Consider the following 22,418-nt stretch of genomic DNA (forward strand, 5'->3'; position numbering starts at 1 on the left):
TTTGGTAACCGTGGTACATCAAAATCATGAAAAAAGATATTTTACTGTATTGTTTGTACTCATCCCATGTTGTACTTGCATATTATAATGTGTATTGTCATTTTCATCTTTTTTAATGTATAAAGTAGTTATATTAATTAGCAAATGAAACCTTTTAGTGACATAAATGTTTCCATATTCGTTAGTATTTTCCACCACCTGGTATCGGGACTGCAAAGGCTCGCCCAACAGTTAGTAACTAGTAGCCCGGCCAACAGAAGAACTGTGGGAGTTTCTTCATGATCAAGAAGACAATCGATGGAGAAAATTTCGTCCGGTGAGAAAGGATCAAGTAATAGCCCTATATCTAACGCTGACTCTAAGGAAATGCTGTGCAATTGGAGCAAAATGCAGAGTTTGGTCGAAAAGTAACACCCCAAATATAGTAAGTCATCTAAAACATAAATGCATCTCTATATAGTATAAAATAAAGTCGCTGTTCGTGTTTGTCTGTTTGTGCACTAAACGTTCTTCTAAACTATGCAAAGGATTTTGATAGCTTTTTCATTATCATTTAAAGAATATCTTCCGGAAGGTTTATTTATTTGTTACAAAATAATATAAGATTTCAAAATAAAAACAGTATGCAAAATTATGTATGTATACCTTATCAGAAAAGAGGAGCTCTTGTGCCTGATAAGAGAGCCACGATTCTTATGTAAGTTTTATGTTAATATTGATTTTTCAATTTATATTTATAGAAAGTAGAGAAAAGTCTATGTTTTGTTATAAAGTCCTAAAATATTTTTTCATATGCTAAAGGCTCGTTCCCATTTCCGTTTTCAAATCGGAGACGGGTCCCGTTTTAAAATCAGATGCCCTATGGCCCTATTCACACCTCCGTTTTAAAAACGGATCTGTTTTAAATTCTAGTCTACGAAAAAAAAAATTGTCAATTCAACCCAAACATTTTATTTGCTCATTCTTCAGTAGACGATCGTGCGCAATGGATGACAATGAAGCTCAAGAGCTTCAAGTTGTCATGTGGTACTTATTAAAAAGAAGGAAAAAAGTGAAAAGAAAATTTTGGGTTCACCCAATCATAGCTGAAAGATTTTCTGTAGGAACTTTCCAAGTGTTAATTGGTGAGTTGAGAAGTGATGAACTAAAGTTCTTTAATTATTTTAGAATGTCTATCACTTCCACAGACATAGGAATTAATAGACGAGAAGATAATGGCGAGGGGTAAAATCAACTGTTGAAGAACGAAGGGGGTAAAGCTGACTGTGATTCGTCAATAAATCAATCTGACAGTAAATAGGCATCTCGCATTATAATATCACCATTTAGTTCTTAAAAGTAAAATCTGCTTTTGAATGAATAGACATTTTTACATGGGAGCGCAAATTACTCGCCACGTTATGAACTAATTTGCGAAGTCCAAATTCGGCAAAGTAAATTTCTTCTGTTTGCAGAGTCGTAGTTAGTTTCAGAGTATTTAGTTAAGACACTTTTACAAATGTTTCATAATTTACTTACCCCAGTAAACAACGATGAGCACACTTGAGAATCGCTACATTGTGATGTGATAGTATATGTTTCTAAAACTGATCCATATAATACGGTGTGAATAAGCTTAAAATAAAGTAAAATAATGCTTACTTATGGAATGTAATACGACAATTGGGTTTATTCTCTTTTTCACATCTATTTTTACAAGTTTTCATATCACAAGTCAACATTTTGCCGTGTTATTTCGTAAAATGAACCGATGATGCCTCGACCATAGTTCGCACAAGAATGATGACGTCACGTTTTCAAATTTCACTTGAGGCCATACGCGAGTCCAGCCGGCTCCAATGGAACCGGTATGGGGAGTGGGGATAATACGCTTTTAATCACTTAGGGCAGGTCTACTAATATTCATATGTCTATGATCACTTCCTTTAACCATCTACTGGAGCAAGTTTCAGAGCGCTTAACATATCAAAATACAAAATTGAGAGAGTGCATTTGTCCTGAAGAAAGGCTATCGATATTTTAAGGTGAGAAAACAATAACAACTCAAATATTTTTTATTGTGTTTATTAAACCAATACGCTCTTCTGTGCATCGTGCATCTCATTTAAATTTAAAAAAATGTATTTTGTAACAAGTTGATAATTTACCAAAATCTTTTCTTTGTTTTTTTTCTATTTTCTCAAAATCCAGCATGAATAAACAGCAAACTTCTCGCCAAGCCAATAATTTTAATGAATTATTTTTACGAGTATACCCTTCTGTCGTTTTATCCTACAGCACAACTCTTTCTCTGACCAATGGTATTAAATTTTCGGGATTTATTTCCTTATCCATTATTATAGTTTTAATTTATTTAATAACATAATAACCAAATACAACCATGCAGCGTGCCTGCTTCCTTGCAACTGGGAGCGGGTGGGGAGGGGACGGGGTATGGCGGGGACTCTGCTGGAACAACTAGGCGGCAAGTGTGAACAGCTCCATACAAAACTATGAGCGTTTTAAAATCGTGTCGGACAAGTGTGAACAGCTCCATACATCCACTACAGCCGCTAGGGCATCCGATTTTAAAACGGAACCCGCCTCCGTTTTTAAAACGGAAGTGGGAACGGGCCCTTACATTGCTAACGCTGGCTAAATGAGATACATCAAAATAATGCACTACGGAATTGTATATCTTTAAAAGGCCTACAGAAAAGTCCACAACGGAATATGTCCATCGCCTAAGGATAACCTCCAGCAACGTCCTGTACACGTCAGCTAGTTCAACTATAAAGTGACAGACTACAAACAGAAACAATTAACATTGTACAAATTCTTTGATAATTTTTAGTTCTACAGAATCATCGGCAAAACGAACTCCCCCACCAGATCTTTTCATTGATGGCAATAATCCTCTCAATTATAATGATGGAGTTTTACCTACCATTAAAACTCTTATTATGTTGTCTTGCTTATCCAGAATATATAATGTGAGATATCGCGCTTATTTCTCGCCAGCGCCGTCGCATCTGCTGCCGTAATCTTGAATTTCCCGCCTTTCTTTTTGTAACACCCTTCAGTTGTCTATTGTCACCTTAGCAGTTGGCGTCCTGAGACGCCATCTTGATTCAATTTGGACTCACCAAGCAGAGCTTAAGTATATTCTGGATAAGCAAGACAACATAATAAGAGTTTTAATGGTAGGTAAAACTCCATCATTATGTGTGTCGTTGCTTATCCAGAATATATAATGTGAGAAGTGTTTGTTATCGCTTGGTGACAATTCTAAAGCCAAAATTGTGACTATTACTGTATTGCTTGAAATAACTTAGTCAAAGACTGAGAGTGAATGGGGGGATTCAGCACCTCAACATTGAGAACTCTGATTTGCTTTTTGTAATATTTCTTGAAAGTGTTTTCTGAACGCCAGTTTCCTCTTTCCAAAATGGTGTCTATAGGGCAGTCTTCCAGCCAACTCCTTGAGGCTACTGCTGATCTCAAACTCCCAGGGGAGGCGTCAATCCCAGCGTCCTTCAAAATAGTTTTAATCCATCCACCAATAACAGTTCTTGGGGCTGGTCTTGCAGGCCCCAGTGTGGAAATAAACAGACATTCAACACCAGCTTCATGTCTCCTGTTCTCACTCAAGAACATAAGTTTTCTCAACCAAAATATAGGATCTATATTACGATCCTCTGCTTTGCAAAGCTTCCAACCAGACTGTCTATGTGTAGAGGTGTCCGTCTTAGAACCAAAAATTGGCCATAATATAATGTGATCATCATTGTCAACAAGATTATCAGGAGATGTATGTAGCAAGGTCAGATCATGTACTCGTCTTCCTGACGCCAGTAGTAAAATAACAGCACATCTACGAGATGCTTCGAAAAGAGTCAGGTCCTTTGGAGGATTTTTACAAAGCCAAGACACCAAGAGTCCTGGATCCCAAGTAAATGCTCTAGGCTTCTCATTTACAGAATTCCTTATACCTCTCATCACTCGCTTGACCAAGGGATGATTACTAGTCCTCAGACTTGTGAAGCGCTATGGTACTGGGAGCCAAGCCTTTTTTCACTCTTAGGTATGCTAAAAACCGTGCCAGCTGAGATCCCGAAGGGTTATTAGGACAGGTATTGTTAATGGAGCACCATTCCTTCCAGCTCTTCCATGCCATGTGATAAGTTGAAAGCGTAGATTTGCGCCAACCCGCATTCAATAGAGCTTTCTCTTGCTGTGACCAATCGTTCAATGCTTCACTCCACCCCCAATCTTCCACACCTGTAGTTGGAGCTTCTGGACCTGTTGAGGATGAAGTCCTGTCGATAAGTCTATCAAGTTGTCGACCAACATGGGTATTATGTGAGGTTGGTCTAGGGCTCTTTTCTTTAGGTCTGGTAACCAAAACACTTTTGGCCAATCTGGGGCTACAACCAGATACACCCCTGACGACTTGTTCAGGTGTGCCAGCACTCGTGGCATTAAGCAGGGGGGAGGAAAGATCCATGCCAAGGGGAAATGCCAACTCCTGCTGAACGCATTGTGAAACATCGCTCTCTTGTCGTGGGGATCTATCGAGACATACTGATCCACGACGTGAGCCCTCGAAGAAGCGAATAGATCCACTACTGGACTGCCCCACTTGTGAAAGACAGCTCCTACCGCTGGGGGTAGGAGGTGCCATTCTGGTAACGTCATCCCTCGGGATAGATGATCCGTGAGGCCATTGTAGCGTCCCGGCAAATACTGCACTTGTAAAGAGATTCTGTGCTTGTCCAAAAGCGCGAGAATCTGAAATGTCAGATGAAGGAGACCCATTGACTTGGTGCCTCCTTCGTTCCTCAAGTAGGCTACAACTGTCCTGTTGTCTGATTGAATGAGTAACGAAGAACTTCTCAAATTCTGAGTCAGAGATGTTAAGGCATTTAAGATTGCTGTCATCTCCTTCATGTTGCAATGTCCCCCCCTCTGACTGTCTGTCCAACAACCCGACAGAGGTACATCGTCGATCAGGGCTCCCCAGCCGTGATCCGCCGCATCTGTGGTCAGAAAATGTGTTGGGCTGGGAACATGAAGAGTTGAAACATGATCTAAGTTGTTCATCCACCATTTCATTTCCGACAAGACTTCCTTCTTTATCGGAGATTTCTGCTGAGGGGTCAGCTTCAGCATTAACTGCAACTGTAATTGTATCAGTCGAGTATGGAGTCGACCTCTGGGGACCACAAAGGTAGCAAAATTCAACTTTCCTAAAATACTCTGAGCTTCTTTCAGAGTCCATCTTCCCTTTGTCACGAGGCTCTGAAGTGAGTTCCAAAGACCTTGTCGTCTGTATTCGGTTAAGGTCTTCTGATTCAGATGGGGGTTCCAAACAATTCCTAGATATTCCACTGACTGTGCTGGCTGACGGACACACTTTTGGAAATTTACCAACCAACCTAACCGCTCCAATAATTGAAGAGCTTCTCGTGTTTGACTGAGGAGGACCTCTCTGGTCTGATGAGCCAGGAGAAAGTCGTCTAGGTACACAATGATCCTGATACCCCGTCTCCGCAGGATTTCTGCAATCCAATTTGTGATGGCTGCAAAGGCCTGTGGTGCACTGCTCAGGCCTTGAGGCAGGCATGTCATCTGTAAGTGAAGGCCTCCGTAATACAATCTCAGAAAGCAACGGTGAGCTTTTGCGACCGGTATGTGGAAGTAGGCCTGTGAGAGGTCTATTTTTGTCATCCAATCATTGGCTTGAAGAAAGTGTGGGACCTTGTGGTGAGATATCAGAGAAAACTTTTTCCAAGCTACATCTAAATTGAGAGCTTTTAAATTGAAGATTGGTCTTCTTGAGCCGTCGCTCTTTTGAACCAGAAAAAGTGTTGATAGGAAGGAGGCATTGTCGCCAGCTCTTTCCAATGTACCATCTCTCATCATCTTTCTTATTTCGAGTGTCATTTCCGGGGTTACTTTTGTTTTGAATCTCCTTGCGAGAGCTTGGCTTGGACTTATCAACAAGGGCTTTCGGATGAATGGTATGCGGTATCCCCTTATCATACGTAAGATGGTCTCTGGGGCATCTAGGGTCCGCCATTCTATCCAATAATCCTGTAGTTGACCGGCCCGAAATGGTTGATAGTCATCTGTTGAAGCGGCCACGAGAGGTCTGCCCCCTCGCGCCACGCTTCTGTTCCCTACCCCTACCCCTCGCTCGGGAGGAATACTGGGGGTCTCGCCCGTGGTCTGCCCGCCGGGGAAACGAGGGAAATGCCATCTTTTCCTTTGATGTCTGCTTGGGGGGAAAGGCAACAACCTCCTTAGATGTTGAAGGGCGGTTGTGCGCCGAGTGGCTACCCTGAGGTAGGCGCACTTGACTAAAGCACTTTGTTATACCACCCAGTTTCTGCAACTGTGCGGACAGTGCTTCTTCCCCAAAAAGATGAGTGGAAGAAGGAGGAATTCTGCTGAATAGCTTCCGTTCCACTCCAGTCTTACAGCTGCTCAAAATCTTATCCCTTCTGTGCTGAATGATTTCAGCTCGCTTTCCGCAGGTTATCTGCAAGATATCGTCAGAGCATTTTATAAACTCGGAGTCCTCTCCTAACAGGCTGTCCAGTTGTTCCTCTAAAGCCTCGCCTGACAGAGAACTTTCTGAACTGCTTCCCCATTTAATGAGTTTTTGGAGAGCCTGTTGAAGGCACTCTCTCTGCTTCAATGAGGCATGCGTTACCGCAGCCAGCATCTTTTCCATAGCCGGAAATATTGGTGAGGCGGAGTCAAATGCCAGCACCTCGCAGTTCACCTCCAGCTCCTTGAAGCCTGGATCAGCCACATATTCTTTTAAAGCGGATGCGTAGCGGACATTGGCCCACTCGCTCGAGTTGAAGCGTTGGAGATTCTCCACCAAACCCAGATGTGTTGCAGAAGGTTTTGGCGCTGCAGACTCCTTCAGAACAGTAGAGGGACCCGGCATCTGATACTGCCTTTCAGGCGACAACGAGCAAACGCTCCCAGATGCATGCGAGGGTGCCACTATACTTGGCGTGCTGACAGTGGCTTCCTGCGTTGACCTGTCCATGACAAAATCTTGCAGGGTCTTGACTTGACATGCTAATCTTTTGAGCAGATGTCTGTCATTCCGCTTACGTCTCTTTGTGCGCCTGCGTCGCCTACTATTTTGCGACGCCGAACCGCTAGATTGCGAGCTCGACGAACTTGTTGATATTGAACGGCGTCGCCTCTTTCGATCACGTCGTTTAGAGGTTACGTCATCTTCTACATGGTCCTTGTCTGAGGCCATTTTAACCCCGTGCACAAAATGAAGACGCTAATAACTGTCAAAAATGTTCGCACTATCACTTAGCACTAATTTTCATAAAAAATTACGACAATTTGCGGGTAGCAACAGATATTCTTTTCGTTAAAACAATCCCAAACGAAAATTACACGACCGGCGTGGGTGAAAAAACGCCAAAATTGAATCAAGATGGCGTCTCAGGACGCCAACTGCTAAGGTGACAATAGACAACTGAAGGGTGTTACAAAAAGAAAGGCGGGAAATTCAAGATTACGGCAGCAGATGCGACGGCGCTGGCGAGAAATAAGCGCGATATCTCACATTATATATTCTGGATAAGCAACGACACACATAATGTTCCTTTTCTACTACCATCATTCAGTACAATAAAGTGTTAAAAATCGTGAGTGTACTATTTTTTGGGGCTGGGAACATATTTAATAAAAGTTAATTTATTTTTTAGCCACTCGAACGATTGTTTGTATACATATACCATATTATTTAATTAATATCATTCTTCAAAATATTAATACGGAAAAGTATAAACTACTTACTGCGGTTTAAAGCCAATGAGTAAGTAACCTAGACAGTGTATTGGATAAACATAGCCATACCCCGCCACGCATTGCTGTGGCTCAGTCTGTCTGTGCGAGAAAAAAATACTGTGTGTTGCTTTTACGTCTAACAGATGGCGCTGTTTTAAAAACAAAAGTTTTTACCTGCCACAGGTGACGTCTATTCAATATAGGTAATAAAAACACACGCATATTCAAATGCAACGTTGTGTCAAAACGATTTATGTATAAAGATTTAAGATTTTTAAGAAATAAACATTTTTTATTTATAGTTTGATTTATTGAACCTAGTTTTACGTCATGAACCAATTTGATATAAATACAATATAGATATTTATGACTATATAAAGGAGCGTGTTTATGGCGGGAGGATGGCGTGGATTTGATTTTTATACAAATCTATAGTTTTATTTCGGTTTTGATGAAATTTTGAACTTCAAAAATTGTAAATTATCAGTTGAATAGCCCTAATATATTAATGTTGATTCATTTTCATGTTCCAACCATTAGATCAAGGTTCCCCATAATGTATTATTGTAACAGTACGGTTTCAGGCTACAATTCTGTTATATGTAAATAGATTATACACCACTAGTAACTCATAGCAATGTTAGCTGATGTTTTTAATATGCCTCTATCAAAATATAAATCTGTAGAATAAATATTTTAGCAGTGCTTATATTTAATGAGATCACTGCATAACAGTTTTTGTTTCTTCTTTTAATCACACATAACAACACAATCATTCGCGGGGAAACTGACGTGCATGAGCGTAGAAAATTGCAAAGTGCGTAAAAAATTGCAATGTGCATAGAAAATTACAATGTTGTTATTGGTAATAATTCCAACTTAACAGTCTACAATGTGTAACAAAAACACCGTTTAACGAATGTGAAGTGGTTTTTCTTTAGTAAGGTTGTTGTCTGCAACTTTTTAACCTTTTTAATGCCAGTAGGTAGAAGTGTAGATGTGCACAGCAGGCCGTGAATTTTTAATCAAAATAAATCATTTTTAAATCTTATTTTTATAAATTAAAAACATTACACCTTGAAAGGATATTTAAATGACTTACCAAATTTATTCAATATTTGACGTTTTTGCTTCCCTTCACTTAGATAAATATATTTTTTTAAAAAACTGGACATATGTATGATACAGAGGCTGAAAGAAGAGCGAGTAAACTCGCTATTTTTCTATGGCTGGCCTGCTGGGCACGGCCAAGAATGCGAGTAAACTCGCTCTTGGCACAGAAGCGGTTAAACATAGAATATGATTTTAATAACTCCTCAGTCAGGACAACATTTTCGACTTTTCCCCAATAACAGATCTTTCCGTTCCTTCAGACGTCAATAAAAAAAAGTATTTTTCAATCAATAGCACTCCAGACTTGTACTAGTACTTGGGACTAATACATATGATGCATTTAAGTGATTTTTTTATTGTATATCTTTTTTTAATTTTGTAAGGGTTGATACTTGAATTTCTAATTCTTTAATTTACCTACGTACAAGAGAACTGATACAAAATTACATAAAAAACTAAGTTAAAGATCCGACTGTTCGGGGTTTGACTTTTCATGTATTTTCATATGACCTTTGAGTGTGCACTTTTGTGTAAAGGTCCTTTCGCATACGGTGCACTTAAACTCTTTCTCATTATTATGAATTTTCATATGCAGGCTGAGGGTGGACTTTCGTCCGTAGCTCTTTAAGCAGAGAGAACATTGGAACATTTTTTCTTTTGTATGCACGACCATGTGCAGTTGCATTTTATATCTACTAAAAAATAATTTTCCACATTCGGGGCAAGCTTGTTTCCTCTCTTGCAAATGGAACTCCCTCATATGGGCCGACAGATACCCAGAAATTCGGAAAGCTTTTGGGCAAACTTTGCATTTATACTTTAGAACTTCCACTTGATGCACATTGGCCATGTGGTTGATGCGCGTGGTATATGATGAGAATTTCTCAGGGCAATTCTGACAAGGATAGATGAAGTTATCTCCAGTGTGCTTCTGAACATGTCGGAGGATGCTGGTCTTCTTCATGACTTTATTGCATATACGACAGGCCTCCTTCGCGGTATTATGTGAGCGCAGGTGGTTAGTTAATAGTGTGGCATTGAGTGCAAACTTTCCACAAATGTGACAAACTAAATTTGGGAAATGTTGCGGCATATGTTTAACGAGATTTATGTTAGCCGTAAAAGTCTCATTACAAATTTTACAAGAGACATCCGTCTTGTCTATTTTGTAAGGAATGGACTCGGCATAACGCTTGTTTTCATAGCGACGTCTAAATTCTCGGAATTCTTCTTTTGACATTTTTCTTCCAGTAGGTCGGACTCCACTCTTAGTTTTTATTATTACATTATCAATAGAATTGTCTTCATTAGAAGGTCCATCATCCTCCTTGGTAAGAATACGAGGCTTTATAATTTTTCTTATTCTTTCTTTTCTATTTTTAGGTAACAAATTTTGTTTGATTGTTGCTTTTTTTAATACATATTTAGACTCTTCTTTCTCCGGGGGTTTTATCTCCATGCAAAAGCGAAATTCATCTTCAGAAGAGTATTCTTGTTTAACAATGTTTTCCTTTATATCATTTTCCAGCAGATCTGAAATGAAGCAAAGTGACATTATTGACAGATGACAGAGAAAGCCACATAACTCTGTATGGGCACACACTCCTTGCTTCTTCACATTCCTATATTGTCTCATACATACTCTCCGTTATTAACAGGATGACAGCGGACGCCACATAACTCTGTCTGGGCACAGACTTCTTGCTTCTTCACTATTTCTATATTCACTATTTATAGATTCCTATATTATCTCATGCATACTCTATGTTATTCTGATTCTTGACATAACCCAACTCAATTAACTTGATCATACAGCATCTTCCTCAGGCATCGCTGAATTCTTCTATCATTATCTTCCGCATCATAACATATATTCTCCTAACATTATTTTTTTGATCATCTGCAGTACATGCCCAAAATATCTAAACAGCCTTTACTGAATCTTGACCCTTACATCAGCCTTGTTGTTGAAAAGGTTGAGTGTACAATGCTAACATTTTTAACACAATCAAACAGTCATACCAACTTTTACCACACTTACCCCTCAGAGTCTACTTTCATCCTTCCTCTGGAAGTTCCGTGGCTCATTGCCACACATCAGGATTGGTATCAGCACACCATTGTGGACTGCTAGCTTCAGTTCTTTAAACAATTCTTTTACTACTGTTAACCACGTTCAGTCCTCAATCAACGGAGTCTCATGCATTTACCCTTCTTTCGATATTAATAATAATGGAGTGTTATCGGCTACTGCTGCTCTTTGTTTTTATGCTATTAGCTACTATAATTTTTACACCATACAAAAAAAATTTACTAAGCTGTGGCGACGATAAAGATTAACACATCACCAAAGAATGCGTCCATTAAATCAAACCTGAACCATAACAGTTTGTAAACAGATCCAGCACCAGATTTTAAGGACCCATTAATCTTCCTTTCATTGTCACGGTGGCCATTAATGAAACCTGCTTTTTTTGCTACATAACTCAAGCGTCTTGTACATATTGTTTGCCTTTGTGTTTTAAGTTTGTTGGGTTCTATAATACTGAAACTCTTCCAAAAATTCTAAAAACTCAAACTTGATGTTGCTTATAAAAGCTTTCGACAAGTTTAACATCGACATTCTCCTAAATAAGCTAGCTATTTGAGCCCCACACGAACTAACGTACGTTTTGTGCATCGAAAGAGTCCACAAAAAAATAATATTTTTACGTCTCTACCGACATCACCTCTGGCTATATCCATCTATTTATATCTTGGGCATGACCAATTACCACTCCTTTGATTAACACTTAGAATACATAACAAAGAAAATTGCTAAAAAAGTTGGATTCCTAAAAAGGATCAGAAATAACTTGGATCTAAAGACAATGCGCCTTGTTTACAATTCTATTGTTACTCCGCATTTAAATTATTGTTCTAGTGTTTTATTCTTATGTAACGAAGCCCAAAATAATAAACTACAGGTTATACAAAATAGGGGGATGAGGATGATTTTAAAATGCAACATTTTTACTAGAGTTAAAATTATGTTACAAAATTTAAATATGATGATAACCAAACAACATATAATTTATAATACGTTAACAATGATGTATAAGCTTCAAAATAATATGCTCCCAAATTATCTGCAAAGAAATGTTATCTACCATGAAAATGTTCACAATTATCCTACGAGAAGACGCAGAGATTTTAGGCTTCCCAAAACTAAACTTTCATGCACACAAAACAGCGCATTTTATAAAGGGAAAAAACTTTATAATAACCTACCAAATGTCATAAAGGAAGCCACAAGCCTTAGCACTTTTCGTAGGACATGTGCTTCATACGTAAAAAATAATTTTTGATTGTTGAACATACTCACCAATATTATTTTAGTCACCTAGATATCTTATATAATATAACTTTGTGTATTTATCTTTTTCTCTTAAAATGTAATTGTTATTTTTTGTATTTTTTATATTTTCCTACTAGATGTATGAAAAAATTTGCGTACATCTAAATAAAGATTCAAAAACAAAAACTCCTTAGAGACACAAAGAGGTATTGCTCTGATTAAATATTTTTTCTTCAAATAAACGGATATCCAACAATGAGATCAGAGTCTCACTCTTGAGGATATCACCATAAACCCCTGTACAGCCGAGTGAACCAATTAATTTATGAATTCAGCTGTTAAGTTTATCTGTGATTAGATAATATAAGACATCAAGAAAAACCTCACCCCATGTACCCGGGCACTCTTGCTAAGTTACCAAACGAAGCGAACAACTTGGGACGACTTATGGCAGAGCTGTTGGTTATCCAATAAATGGTTTCCATTTATGGTATCCATAACCGCCTCTACCATTAAAAATCTTCTTTCTGTAGCGATTAATTACTATAGAGGGTACGATATTAATTGCTTTCATACCTTTATATTTAAGAGAATGCCTGAAAACAACAAACCTGGAATTTTCCTCCAGTTTCTTTTTAAATTTAGATTGAACTCTGTCAACTTGCTTTCGAAAGTTGCAGCTGTCTCTCAATCTTAGTATGCAAAGGTCGCATATAAAGTAACCAGTATGTTCACCATCCGGAATCTGGAACAATAATACGTTGAAAATAATTTAATATAGGTAATATAATTATAACAATTACCAGCACATAATATTATATAGGCTTGTTTTGCTGCAGCTGTTGTTAGCTTGTTTCAGTCAGTAGAGATGGGTTTTGGCAAGGGTTTCATAACAACTCAACACGGTGATAAATCAACGTAACCAGTTTTACCTATTGTCATCACTTTTCAAAAATGTGCTGATTTGTCACTGTGATGAGTTGTTCGGTTGCTTTTGGTGATAATTATTTCCCTTCCTGCCACACTTTTACGCACAGATTATGGAAATTACGCTTTATTTCAACTAACAACTATTTATATGCACAAAATTTTATCCATGAATTAATTTTATTTTATCAATTCAGATATCGACATTTTTAGCATCAATGAAGCTTGTACTGGACGGGAGTCCGCACAAGACTGTAGATTTAGGCGCCGGGTCCAAACCGTGTCTTCAACCGATGAGAATGCTCCTTTACGGCCGATGATGATGATGATAGTAGTATATTTGATGAAATCTGCCTCCCGCACCCAGGCTTGGTGAATAGTGGGCACTGGGTGTGCTGTCGTCTCTGCTCGCTTCTGGTGTTGACGGTTTTCCAGAGGAGGGCCGGCTGGTCTTGAAGAGGTAACACCAGAAGATCTTGGAGCAGAAGACTTGGCGAGGTGAGGCAGATGTTGGGCAGGAGTCACTTGTAGATAATAAAACGCTTGGTTTCGGTGGTAAAGATGAACTAATTTATTTTCAATTATGTGGCTGCTTTTATTTGATTAGCCTGACTCGCGCCCGACATTGGGCTGGGAGCCCAAAAGTGGTGGGGGATTGTACCCGCGCCAACAATGAGTTTATAGGCCCCGGCAAAATGTTGCATATTCATTTTGTCGGCAGCACTGGTGAAAGTAGTCGCTTAAATTTGCGAGTTAGAAAAGATTTTGAACGCTTACATGAATGACAATTACATAGTTTAAATGCATAGTAGTTATGAGAATGTGTGTTGGTGTTATCAGTATAATGTTATCTATGGCCATTTCCTAATATATTGTCTGTGCTACACAAACCCTAGCTGTCACCACTTGTCAACAGATCGCCAGCTGGGCTGGTTTAATAAATAACATATCAAATACAAACGTGTTATAATATTCGTTCACCACAATACAACAATGTGTATCTTGACAACTAGATTTTTTGTTTGCCAAGATACGACAAAAAATAAGAAAAGTTTGTAAATAAATGTGTAAATATGATCTCAAAGCGATCAAATTTGTAAAACATGTTAAGTTAGTATTTTTCCCAGGTCCCCCGTAACATAGCGCTCAGAAAGAGATAAGATTCACTATGCTACGAGGTTCCTGGATTTTTGTACACGCAAAAAAGGTAAAAAATATTGTTCAAAATTGGTTGTACATATGTGTGAAAAACAGCTTTTTTAATATCTCCTCAGCGGTAGTATATCGAAAATAGTGTTTATTTGACTACCGCCGAGGGGATGAACAAGTAAAATATAAACATTTGCAATATTTAAAAATTGATTTTTCCTAGTAAATTTTACATAGAAAAAATGCTGGACATCGATCCACGCGGCAGGTAAGCCGGCGACCCGGTATCGATGCCGTTCGTAGACAAAGTTTTTCAAGCGACCGGGAACAAAATGGCTAGTGGCGGGGAGTGGTGATTTTGCCAGTGGCGTGGGGTAGGCACATTTTATAAAAGTAAAACAAATTTTATGAAATTAAATAATGTGGTCAACTACGTCCGTTACAAAGCTGCCTTTAAAAGGCAAGCTCTATTATAAGTATAGTTGATATACCCACTGTTATATTATTTAAAAAAAAATTATAACCAAATGTATTTTAAAAATGCATTAAAATTTGTAATGTTTTTAAAATGAATAAACTGAATTGAATTGAAAATAGGTTATTAGGTTCTTAGTTTGGGTCAATTAAGTCATTTATGCATATTTAGACTGGAACGAAACTGTAGATAGTTTCACTCCATACAAAAAAAGTGTAGTTTCCATAATCTGGGCCTATTAAAAGCAATGAGGTATATAGATAGAGTCAGCTTTGGCGTTCGAAGTATGGGCCACGCATATCAGATCATTGTCCACTGTGAGATACCACGGGCATTTGTTGGTTACAAGCGCTCGCCCGGCACAGGTCTCCGGCGATAACATTAAAATGCCGACTTGTACGCTGAGACATTGTACAAATCATAATGGAAAATATAGGTAAGGCATCGGTAAGAAGGATTTTACCATAATCAGTTGTCGAGTAAATTGACTTATTAATGTTAAAAACTCGTGGAGAATTTGCTCAGCGGCGCGCGTCTGCCGATCAACTTCGACTCGTTCGTTGAGTTCGTTCGAGGTCTACATTGACAGCCGCCACACCCCCTTCCTACTTTCCGCACGGGAACAATATTTCACTTAGTTATTGCAAGGAATGTAGACTCAATTTATATATAACTCAATTATAAAAAGTACTGCAGTGAGGGATATAATTACTCATGTAGCCATTATTCGCTGTACGTAAATACATAAACACCAGTTTGAAATTTTCACCAATGATACATTTTGATGGACTGTCAAATAAAAAGGTTAGGTAATTAAATGGGTTACGATAAACAATTATTTTCTGTGTGGTATTATTTTCGGAACCTATCTTTTACGTGATTCCCTTTGAATGCTAAATAAAATTGTGTAAATATTTTGGTAAAAAGGAGTCACTTTGTGGTTTGACATATTATTAAGTAAAAATAAAGCACTTTGTAAACGAATTATTGTAAAATTTATTAAGACCGAAGGGTTTCGCTTGAAACAAGCATCTCCTGGGTTCAAAAGTTAACTAATCGATTGGTTAAATTTTGAACCCTGAACTAATGGTTTTTAAACAAAGTGTTTTATTTAATAAATTGTAAATAGTTTCCACTGGTTTTCCGCGATTCATTAAAAAGGGAATGTGGGGGACTTATAAAGTTTTACCAGTAATAATTGATTAGTCTTACCTTTATAGCGAAACATTGTTTAATCATCTCCGAATAAACTTCTACATTGCCTTCAAAAATAAAATTATCCATCATGCTCTTCAGATTATCCTCCGACAAACAGCATTGGCACATGCGACTTGATGCAGATTCGAATTTTATTAAATAATAATCGCACATTTTGAATGTATCCAGAATTCAATTGTAAAGCTCGTACTTTTTGTAGAATAATATACCTATGATTTACCCATAATATTTTTACTCCTGAATTAACATTTGACGTACAAAAACATTAAACAATAGACAACATTGTTTATCCGTTCCATAGATGTTAGTGATGGGCAGGATCGAAATATTCGAATAGAATCGAATGGTTAATCGATTCAATCGCTCGGAGTTTAGCGGGAGCAGTAGCTATGGACAGAGGCAGCCATATAAATGCGACTCACCACATCACCCTAGAGATTATTTTTCGTAAAAACGGCACTACACAAAAATACAAATCATCAGAACATTACTAATTTCTTTAGTATGTGTAATTTCTTCTATTGAAGTATTCAAATCCGTAGAAAAAAAAATGGACATAAGAGTACACCCCCCCCCCCCCCCCCCCAGCCCAGCTGAACTCCGAGCGATTAAATCCATTAATCACTCGATTCTTTTGATGTTTCAAAATATTTCGATCAAGTAAATATTTCGAACCTGCCCATCACTAGCGTGGTGGTACATCATTGTTTATTTTCTAAGCATATTTTTGCTAAAAAGAATTATGTCAAAACATGTCAAAAGTAACGTCAATTCAGGGAGAAAAATATGAATTGTAGGTTATAAATAAAAATACACCTACAGGCTTATAGAACAAAACTCAGAAAACATTCAAAATGTGTGATTTTGATATCAAATCAGCATCAATTCGCATATGCCAATGCTGCTTGTCGGAGAATAATTTGAAGAGCATGACGGATAATTTTTTTTTTCACGGCACAATAGAAATTTATTCGGAGATGATAGAAAAATGTTTCGCAATAAAGGTAAGACTAATGAATTATTGTTGGTAAAACTTAAAAAACCTATTTTGTACATGTTTACCTAAGCTTTTATCGTGACCCAATCTTCCATATAATTATTTCCCTAGCCGCCGCACTTTTAGGCACAGATTATGGAAACTACACAACTATTTTCATGCACACAATTGGTTATTAGGTTCTTAGTTTGAATTAATCAATTTTTAGATTGAAACGGAACTTTAGCAAGTGTGACTCCATACAAAAAGGCCAAAGTGGCGGCAAAGGGATTATTTTATAAGGTAAATTTTAAACTTTGAATAAAAATTAAATTATAATGAATCTATCTCGCCGTCAATCGTTGTTTCTTATATTAATTAAGTTGAAACAAAGTGTAATTTCCATTATCTGTGCCTATTAAAAGTGCGGCGGTTAGGGAAATATTTATCCTATTTTATTTAGGTAATCAGATTGGAATGACAGACGGCATGCTAAGATGGGTAAATATACAGAAAATAGAGACAAGCTCGAAACACACATTTTATTTTTAAAACACTTATATCTGTTAGATAATAATGAGAAGTAAATATTTCAGTTTCCGGAAATCGAAAATAATGCATTTTAGTAGCTATTTTGTTCAAAAAATTGATAATTTGATTTCTTTTGACTTGAGAGCCGCGGACACCCAATGTACAGGACGCAAGTGTTACTTGATCATTCCAGTGCATTGGTAATCTTCCTCTGCTTCTCCTGCCAAACACAGACAGACAGACAGTTGGAAGTCTATTGTAGATGCCTAGTTCTTCCAGACAATTACATTACAAATACATTTGTGCGCTTGGCTGTCCATGAGATCCTGAACATTTTTCTTTGGCACCACATTTGGCTGGCTCTAAGTGTCCATGTTTCCACACCATCTAGAAATATGAAGAAAAAAATAAGTGCCGGAACGTGTCTTATCTTGGTGTTCTTCTTTACATCTCTGTCACTTCTTTTCTTTTGAATTTTGCTCAAGTCTGAAGTCTTTGTTGAAGTCTTTTCTCGTGCAAATCCTTCTTTTCACTTATGCTGCACAGCCTCTTTCATCACTTAGAGACGAGCCTAGGTATACAAATGCGTTCACCGTTTCTAAGTCTGTGAGAGCATTATTTGTTCTTACAAAAACGTTTTGCCATTTCTTCTTCAGAAGAGGCAATAAGGATAGTGTCATTTGCATATCGAAGATTTGAGATTTCTTTGACCACCCATGTTTATTCCACCTTTCCAGCCGTCATGAACCTTAAGCATTATGTATTAAACATATATATTAAATAGCCTTGGTGAAAGGATGCATCCTTGATGTACTCCTTGCTTCACTTCAAATGTATCCGATTTTTCGGTGTGAATCTTGATCTGTGTCCTTCGGTGTTCAGGTTTCTTACTCCCATCACCTCAAGTACTTCCCACAGATGGTTTCACCGTTCGCAATCAAACGCTTTGGAGAAGTCATTGAAGCGTAGCATTTCCAGCACATTGAATTCCCAACATTTCTTGATAAGTTGTCGGATATTGAGTATTTGCTCTCGAGTTCCTCTACTGTTGACATACCCTGCCCATATTTTCCATTTTAGGTAACTTCTAAGACACTCATTAATAATGTACATACAACATTACCTTGTACCGTATCCAGCTATTAACTGTGTTGATGCGCCAAAATGTGGCGTAATAAATGGAATTCTTAGCTTAATGCTCGCTACATGTGTTTATATAATATGTGTAACATGTGTGAATAAAATAAGGAAATAACCAGAGCATGAGACATAATGAAAACTCTTATTAGTAAGATAAAGATTTATTCATATAAACAAATAGATTAATAAATTAATAATCATGATTAAGATGGGTGAAGAATAATATTATATCTACAGGGTCGTGCCTTCCCTCGAAGAGACAAGGTCACGTAAACGAAGTTAATGTCACGTAATAATTATTTAAAAATGAAACTAAACTGAAAATATATTATGAGCGCCATCCTATTTTTTAGATAAACAGGAAAACTTGAAATAGCTAATTTAAGGATAAACCATGATTAAAGAATTAAACTACATTACGTAGGTTGAAGTAGATTCCTTGCGTGAGTATTCTGGGCCGGTTCCCCGAATCCATCTCGTAGTGTGTTGGTAATGTCGTCCTGCTGGCTGCCAGATTAAAACTGAATCTTCTTTCCTTGAAATGCGTTACGCCACCTCGCGTCAGCCGTCCAAGGTCACGTGGGAGCATGGTAGTGATGTTCGTTCGCTCGAGGAAGTCATCAGTGGAATCGTCACTGCTACAACCTTACTGACCATTTGAGAGAAACTGTCCTGTACTTCTCTCATTTGTTGAACCCTTGTGCATGGTATGAGAACCGATTCAACCCAATCCTTTGGCCACTCTCCATTGTTGCATATATATGTAGTTACAACGTGAATGTATTGTATATCACTTACGAAAACACATCTCTCCCTGATTGAAAAAGGTATTTCATCAATAGCCGCAGCATCACAGACTTAAACAATTAGCTATTATGTACTGGTAATATTGTTATAATAATATAATATTTTAAATCATTTTCAATGTATTATTATTTCAGATTACGGAAGATGAAAGTAATGGTTACTTTATATGCGACGTTTGCATACAAAAATTGAGAGACAGCTGCAACTTTCGAAATCAAGTTGATAGAGTTCAATATAAATTAAAAAAGAAAAATGATGAAGATTCCACACTCGACACTTCATTAACAGGTTTGTTGTTTTCAGGCATTCTCATTTGTATAAAGTTATGGACCCTGGATCTCCATAGTACTTAAGGGGTTATATACAGTCAGGAGGCCCAAAAAAAAGGGATTTTTCAAGAATTTTTCCTGATAAGACTTTTTAATTTATTAAAGTAAAAATTCGTACACATATTATTGCAACTTTAAACAGTATTTTAATAATTTTTATTTGTAAAAATAATAATTTCGAAAGCTGCTATAGCTGTTTTCCAGAAGCTCCTCAAAAAATGCGTTTTGCGGTGACCATCATATCTCTGGACTGGATTATCTAAAATGAAAAAACCAAACGGATTTCTTTATAACAATAAAAATTCATCTAATTAATCGAAGGACAGAGCAAAATATTTTTTTTTGTCAAAATAGCGGCTTCTCAAAAAAAAAATTCAACTTTTTACGAAATTTTTGGCCTTATATTGTTTATAAAAAAAAAATTATCTCTCCTTCCTTTCCCTAAAAAGACCCTCCATATAGTATCCCCAAAGATAACATAGGTCCAGAGGGAATTTTCCTGAGGATCTCCTGTAAAATGTAAAAAAAAAAATATATCAAAATAGATAGCTGAGATCGAAAAAAAAGTTTTCTCGTGTTCCCTATAATTTATATTCACCAGTTTTCCGCGTAGTACGAGTTTCTAATGATTCCGAACGGGCAGTGATATATGATTGACACTTTATGCTAACCATTTTGGATTGCGGATTGGGATAGTTTACATACGATCGTAAAATACATATTTACAGATTATTAGTAAATATTCAATAAAATCTAATGTAATTGTGTAGGCTGTAACCAAAGATATTAGAAGAACGAGATGTGCTATGAGCAGTTCATACTGTGTGGAATTGTTTTGCCGAGTGTCGCCGGTTTTGTTCACCAATACTACTGCACACCTTCGCTTACGCTAAGGTATCCGCACTAATACATAGAACAGATTTCTATGCGTACACGTCCCGATACCGTTCAAAGTAGCCTAATTAGGTAGTACTCCGGCTACGGTCCGGCGGCCAACATAGCATATCTCGTTCTTCTAATATCTTTGGCTGTAACCTTACTGTAGGCAACGCTAGTTGCACAGAACAACGGCTAACGAATGAATACGATATTTCTATCTAATTCTAAAAACAGGCCGACCGTGAGGACCGTCTTTTTATGAAATCGGAGTTTCGGCCCGCTGGTTATATGGCCTTAAGCGCTGCAGGAAGAAGAATAGTATTTGAATTCAGTGTCCAATCATTATTGCTACATATATTTATTAATAACGTCATTTAACTTCATTTCAGGTAATAAAATCTTGGAAAGATTGAGAATAATTATGAAGCCTTCTATTCATATCAAGCTGGACGATGAACATTCCAATGAAGACAATTCTGTTGATGATGATGTAATAATAAATACTAAGAGTATAGATCATGGAAAAAAAAAAATTAGAAAAAGATTTAGATGTCGCGATCATACCAAGTTCATTCCTTACAAAATAGACAAGACAGATGTCTCTTGTAAAATTTGTAATGAGACTTTTATGAATAACACAAGTCTCATTAAACATATGCCAGAACATTTTCCAAATTTAGTTTGTCACATTTGTGGAAAGTTTGCACTCAACGTCGATCAATTATATAGCCACCTACGATCACATAATCCTGAAAAGATGGCTTGTCACGTATGCAATAAAGTCATGAAGAAGAGCAGCATCCCCCGACACGTTCAGATGCACACCGGAGATCACTTCATCTACGCTTGTCAGAATTGTCCTGAGAAATTCTCCAGTTATAACTCACGCATCAAACATATGGTGGAGGTGCATCAAGCGGAAGTACAGAAGTATAAATGCAAAGTTTGCCCAAAGGCTTTCCGCCAATCCGGGTCTCTATCGTGCCACGTACGGAGGTTCCATCTTCAAGAGAGGAACACCCCATGCCCCGAATGTGGAAAATTATTTTTTTGTCAAAAAGAAATGCAACAGCACATGCTTGTGCATACAAAAGAAAAAAAGTTCCAGTGCACCATCTGCTTAATGAGCTATGGACGAAAGGACACTCTCAGGCAGCATATGAAGATTCATAATAATGAGAAACCGCATAAGTGCACCGTATGCGAAAGAACGTTTACACAAAAGTGCACACTCAAAGGTCATATGAAAATACATGAAAAGTCAGACATCTAGTTGGATCTTTGAATTTGTGTTCGTGTTTATATTGTTAAAATTGAAAAGTACGACTTTATTGATACATATTGATGTTTAAAGGAACTGAAAGGTCTATTATCGCTGAAAAGTTGAAAATTTTGTCCGTGAGGTCGAGCGATTACTAAAACAATATTCCTTGTTCAAAAAGTGCGGACTATGCAAAGATATTTGTGATATATTACGGTGCCCTTGAGATGATTTTTCACAAAAACGGTGCTATACAAATCATCCAAGTATTATTATTATATCTATGTATATTATCTATTTAAATAAAAAATTATGTTTTTTTTGTTTGTGCCTTATAAATTCAATAACTACTGGACCGGTTTTGTTGAAAACTTCAAAGTTTGTTCTTATTAGTGTCTGGAATGTTTAGAGAGTGGTTTGAATGGTAGAAGAAACTGGGGACGCCCGAGGAAGACTTAACGCATTAT

At 37.4% G+C, this 22,418-nt stretch overlaps 3 protein-coding genes across 3 annotated transcripts; 1 reads left to right on the top strand and 2 right to left on the bottom strand.

The window, feature by feature from the left end:
- Window positions 1-4,227: 4,227 nt before the first annotated feature.
- On the bottom strand, window positions 4,228-5,610 carry LOC149425541 (uncharacterized). Its single transcript, XM_089650790.1, has one exon. The coding sequence runs from the start codon at window positions 5,608-5,610 to the stop codon at window positions 4,228-4,230; it is 1,383 nt and encodes a 460-aa protein (XP_089506916.1).
- A 2,011-nt stretch (window positions 5,611-7,621) lies between these two features.
- LOC149425542 (uncharacterized) lies at window positions 7,622-16,270 on the bottom strand. Its single transcript, XM_089650791.1, has 3 exons — window positions 16,023-16,270; window positions 12,871-13,004; window positions 7,622-10,544 (listed from the first exon to the last, which is right to left on the bottom strand). The coding sequence occupies exons 1-3, from the start codon at window positions 16,179-16,181 to the stop codon at window positions 9,383-9,385; spliced, it is 1,455 nt and encodes a 484-aa protein (XP_089506917.1). The 5' UTR covers window positions 16,182-16,270; the 3' UTR covers window positions 7,622-9,382.
- A 501-nt stretch (window positions 16,271-16,771) lies between these two features.
- LOC149425543 (uncharacterized) lies at window positions 16,772-22,212 on the top strand. The gene is made up of 3 exons (XM_089650726.1): window positions 16,772-17,032; window positions 19,617-19,770; window positions 21,080-22,212. Exons 1-3 carry the CDS (start codon window positions 16,883-16,885, stop codon window positions 21,961-21,963), a joined length of 1,188 nt encoding a protein of 395 aa, XP_089506852.1. The 5' UTR covers window positions 16,772-16,882; the 3' UTR covers window positions 21,964-22,212.
- Window positions 22,213-22,418: the final 206 nt, after the last annotated feature.

The sequence above is a fragment of the Hesperophylax consimilis genome, chromosome 3 (assembly GCF_061612785.1).
Source record: "Hesperophylax consimilis isolate HC1 chromosome 3, BYU_Hcon_1.0, whole genome shotgun sequence".
Classification (NCBI taxonomy): Eukaryota; Metazoa; Arthropoda; class Insecta; order Trichoptera; family Limnephilidae; genus Hesperophylax; species Hesperophylax consimilis.

Bases quoted from the DNA above. Each gene is read 5' to 3' on its own strand.
- LOC149425541 (XM_089650790.1), bottom strand. From the start codon at position 5,610: ATGACATGCCTGCCTCAAGGCCTGAGCAGTGCACCACAGGCCTTTGCA.
- LOC149425543 (XM_089650726.1), top strand. From the start codon at position 16,883: ATGTGTGATTTTGATATCAAATCAGCATCAATTCGCATATGCCAATGC. The intron at 17,033-19,616 runs GTAAGACTAATG...TTATTATTTCAG, and splicing joins AAAAATGTTTCGCAATAAAG to ATTACGGAAGATGAAAGTAA. The intron at 19,771-21,079 runs GTTTGTTGTTTT...ACTTCATTTCAG, and splicing joins ACTCGACACTTCATTAACAG to GTAATAAAATCTTGGAAAGA.
- LOC149425542 (XM_089650791.1), bottom strand. From the start codon at position 16,181: ATGTGCGATTATTATTTAATAAAATTCGAATCTGCATCAAGTCGCATG. The intron at 13,005-16,022 runs GTAAGACTAATC...TTATTGTTCCAG, and splicing joins AACAATGTTTCGCTATAAAG to ATTCCGGATGGTGAACATAC. The intron at 10,545-12,870 runs GTTTGTTGTTTT...GAGACAATATAG, and splicing joins AAACTGGAGGAAAATTCCAG to GAATGTGAAGAAGCAAGGAG.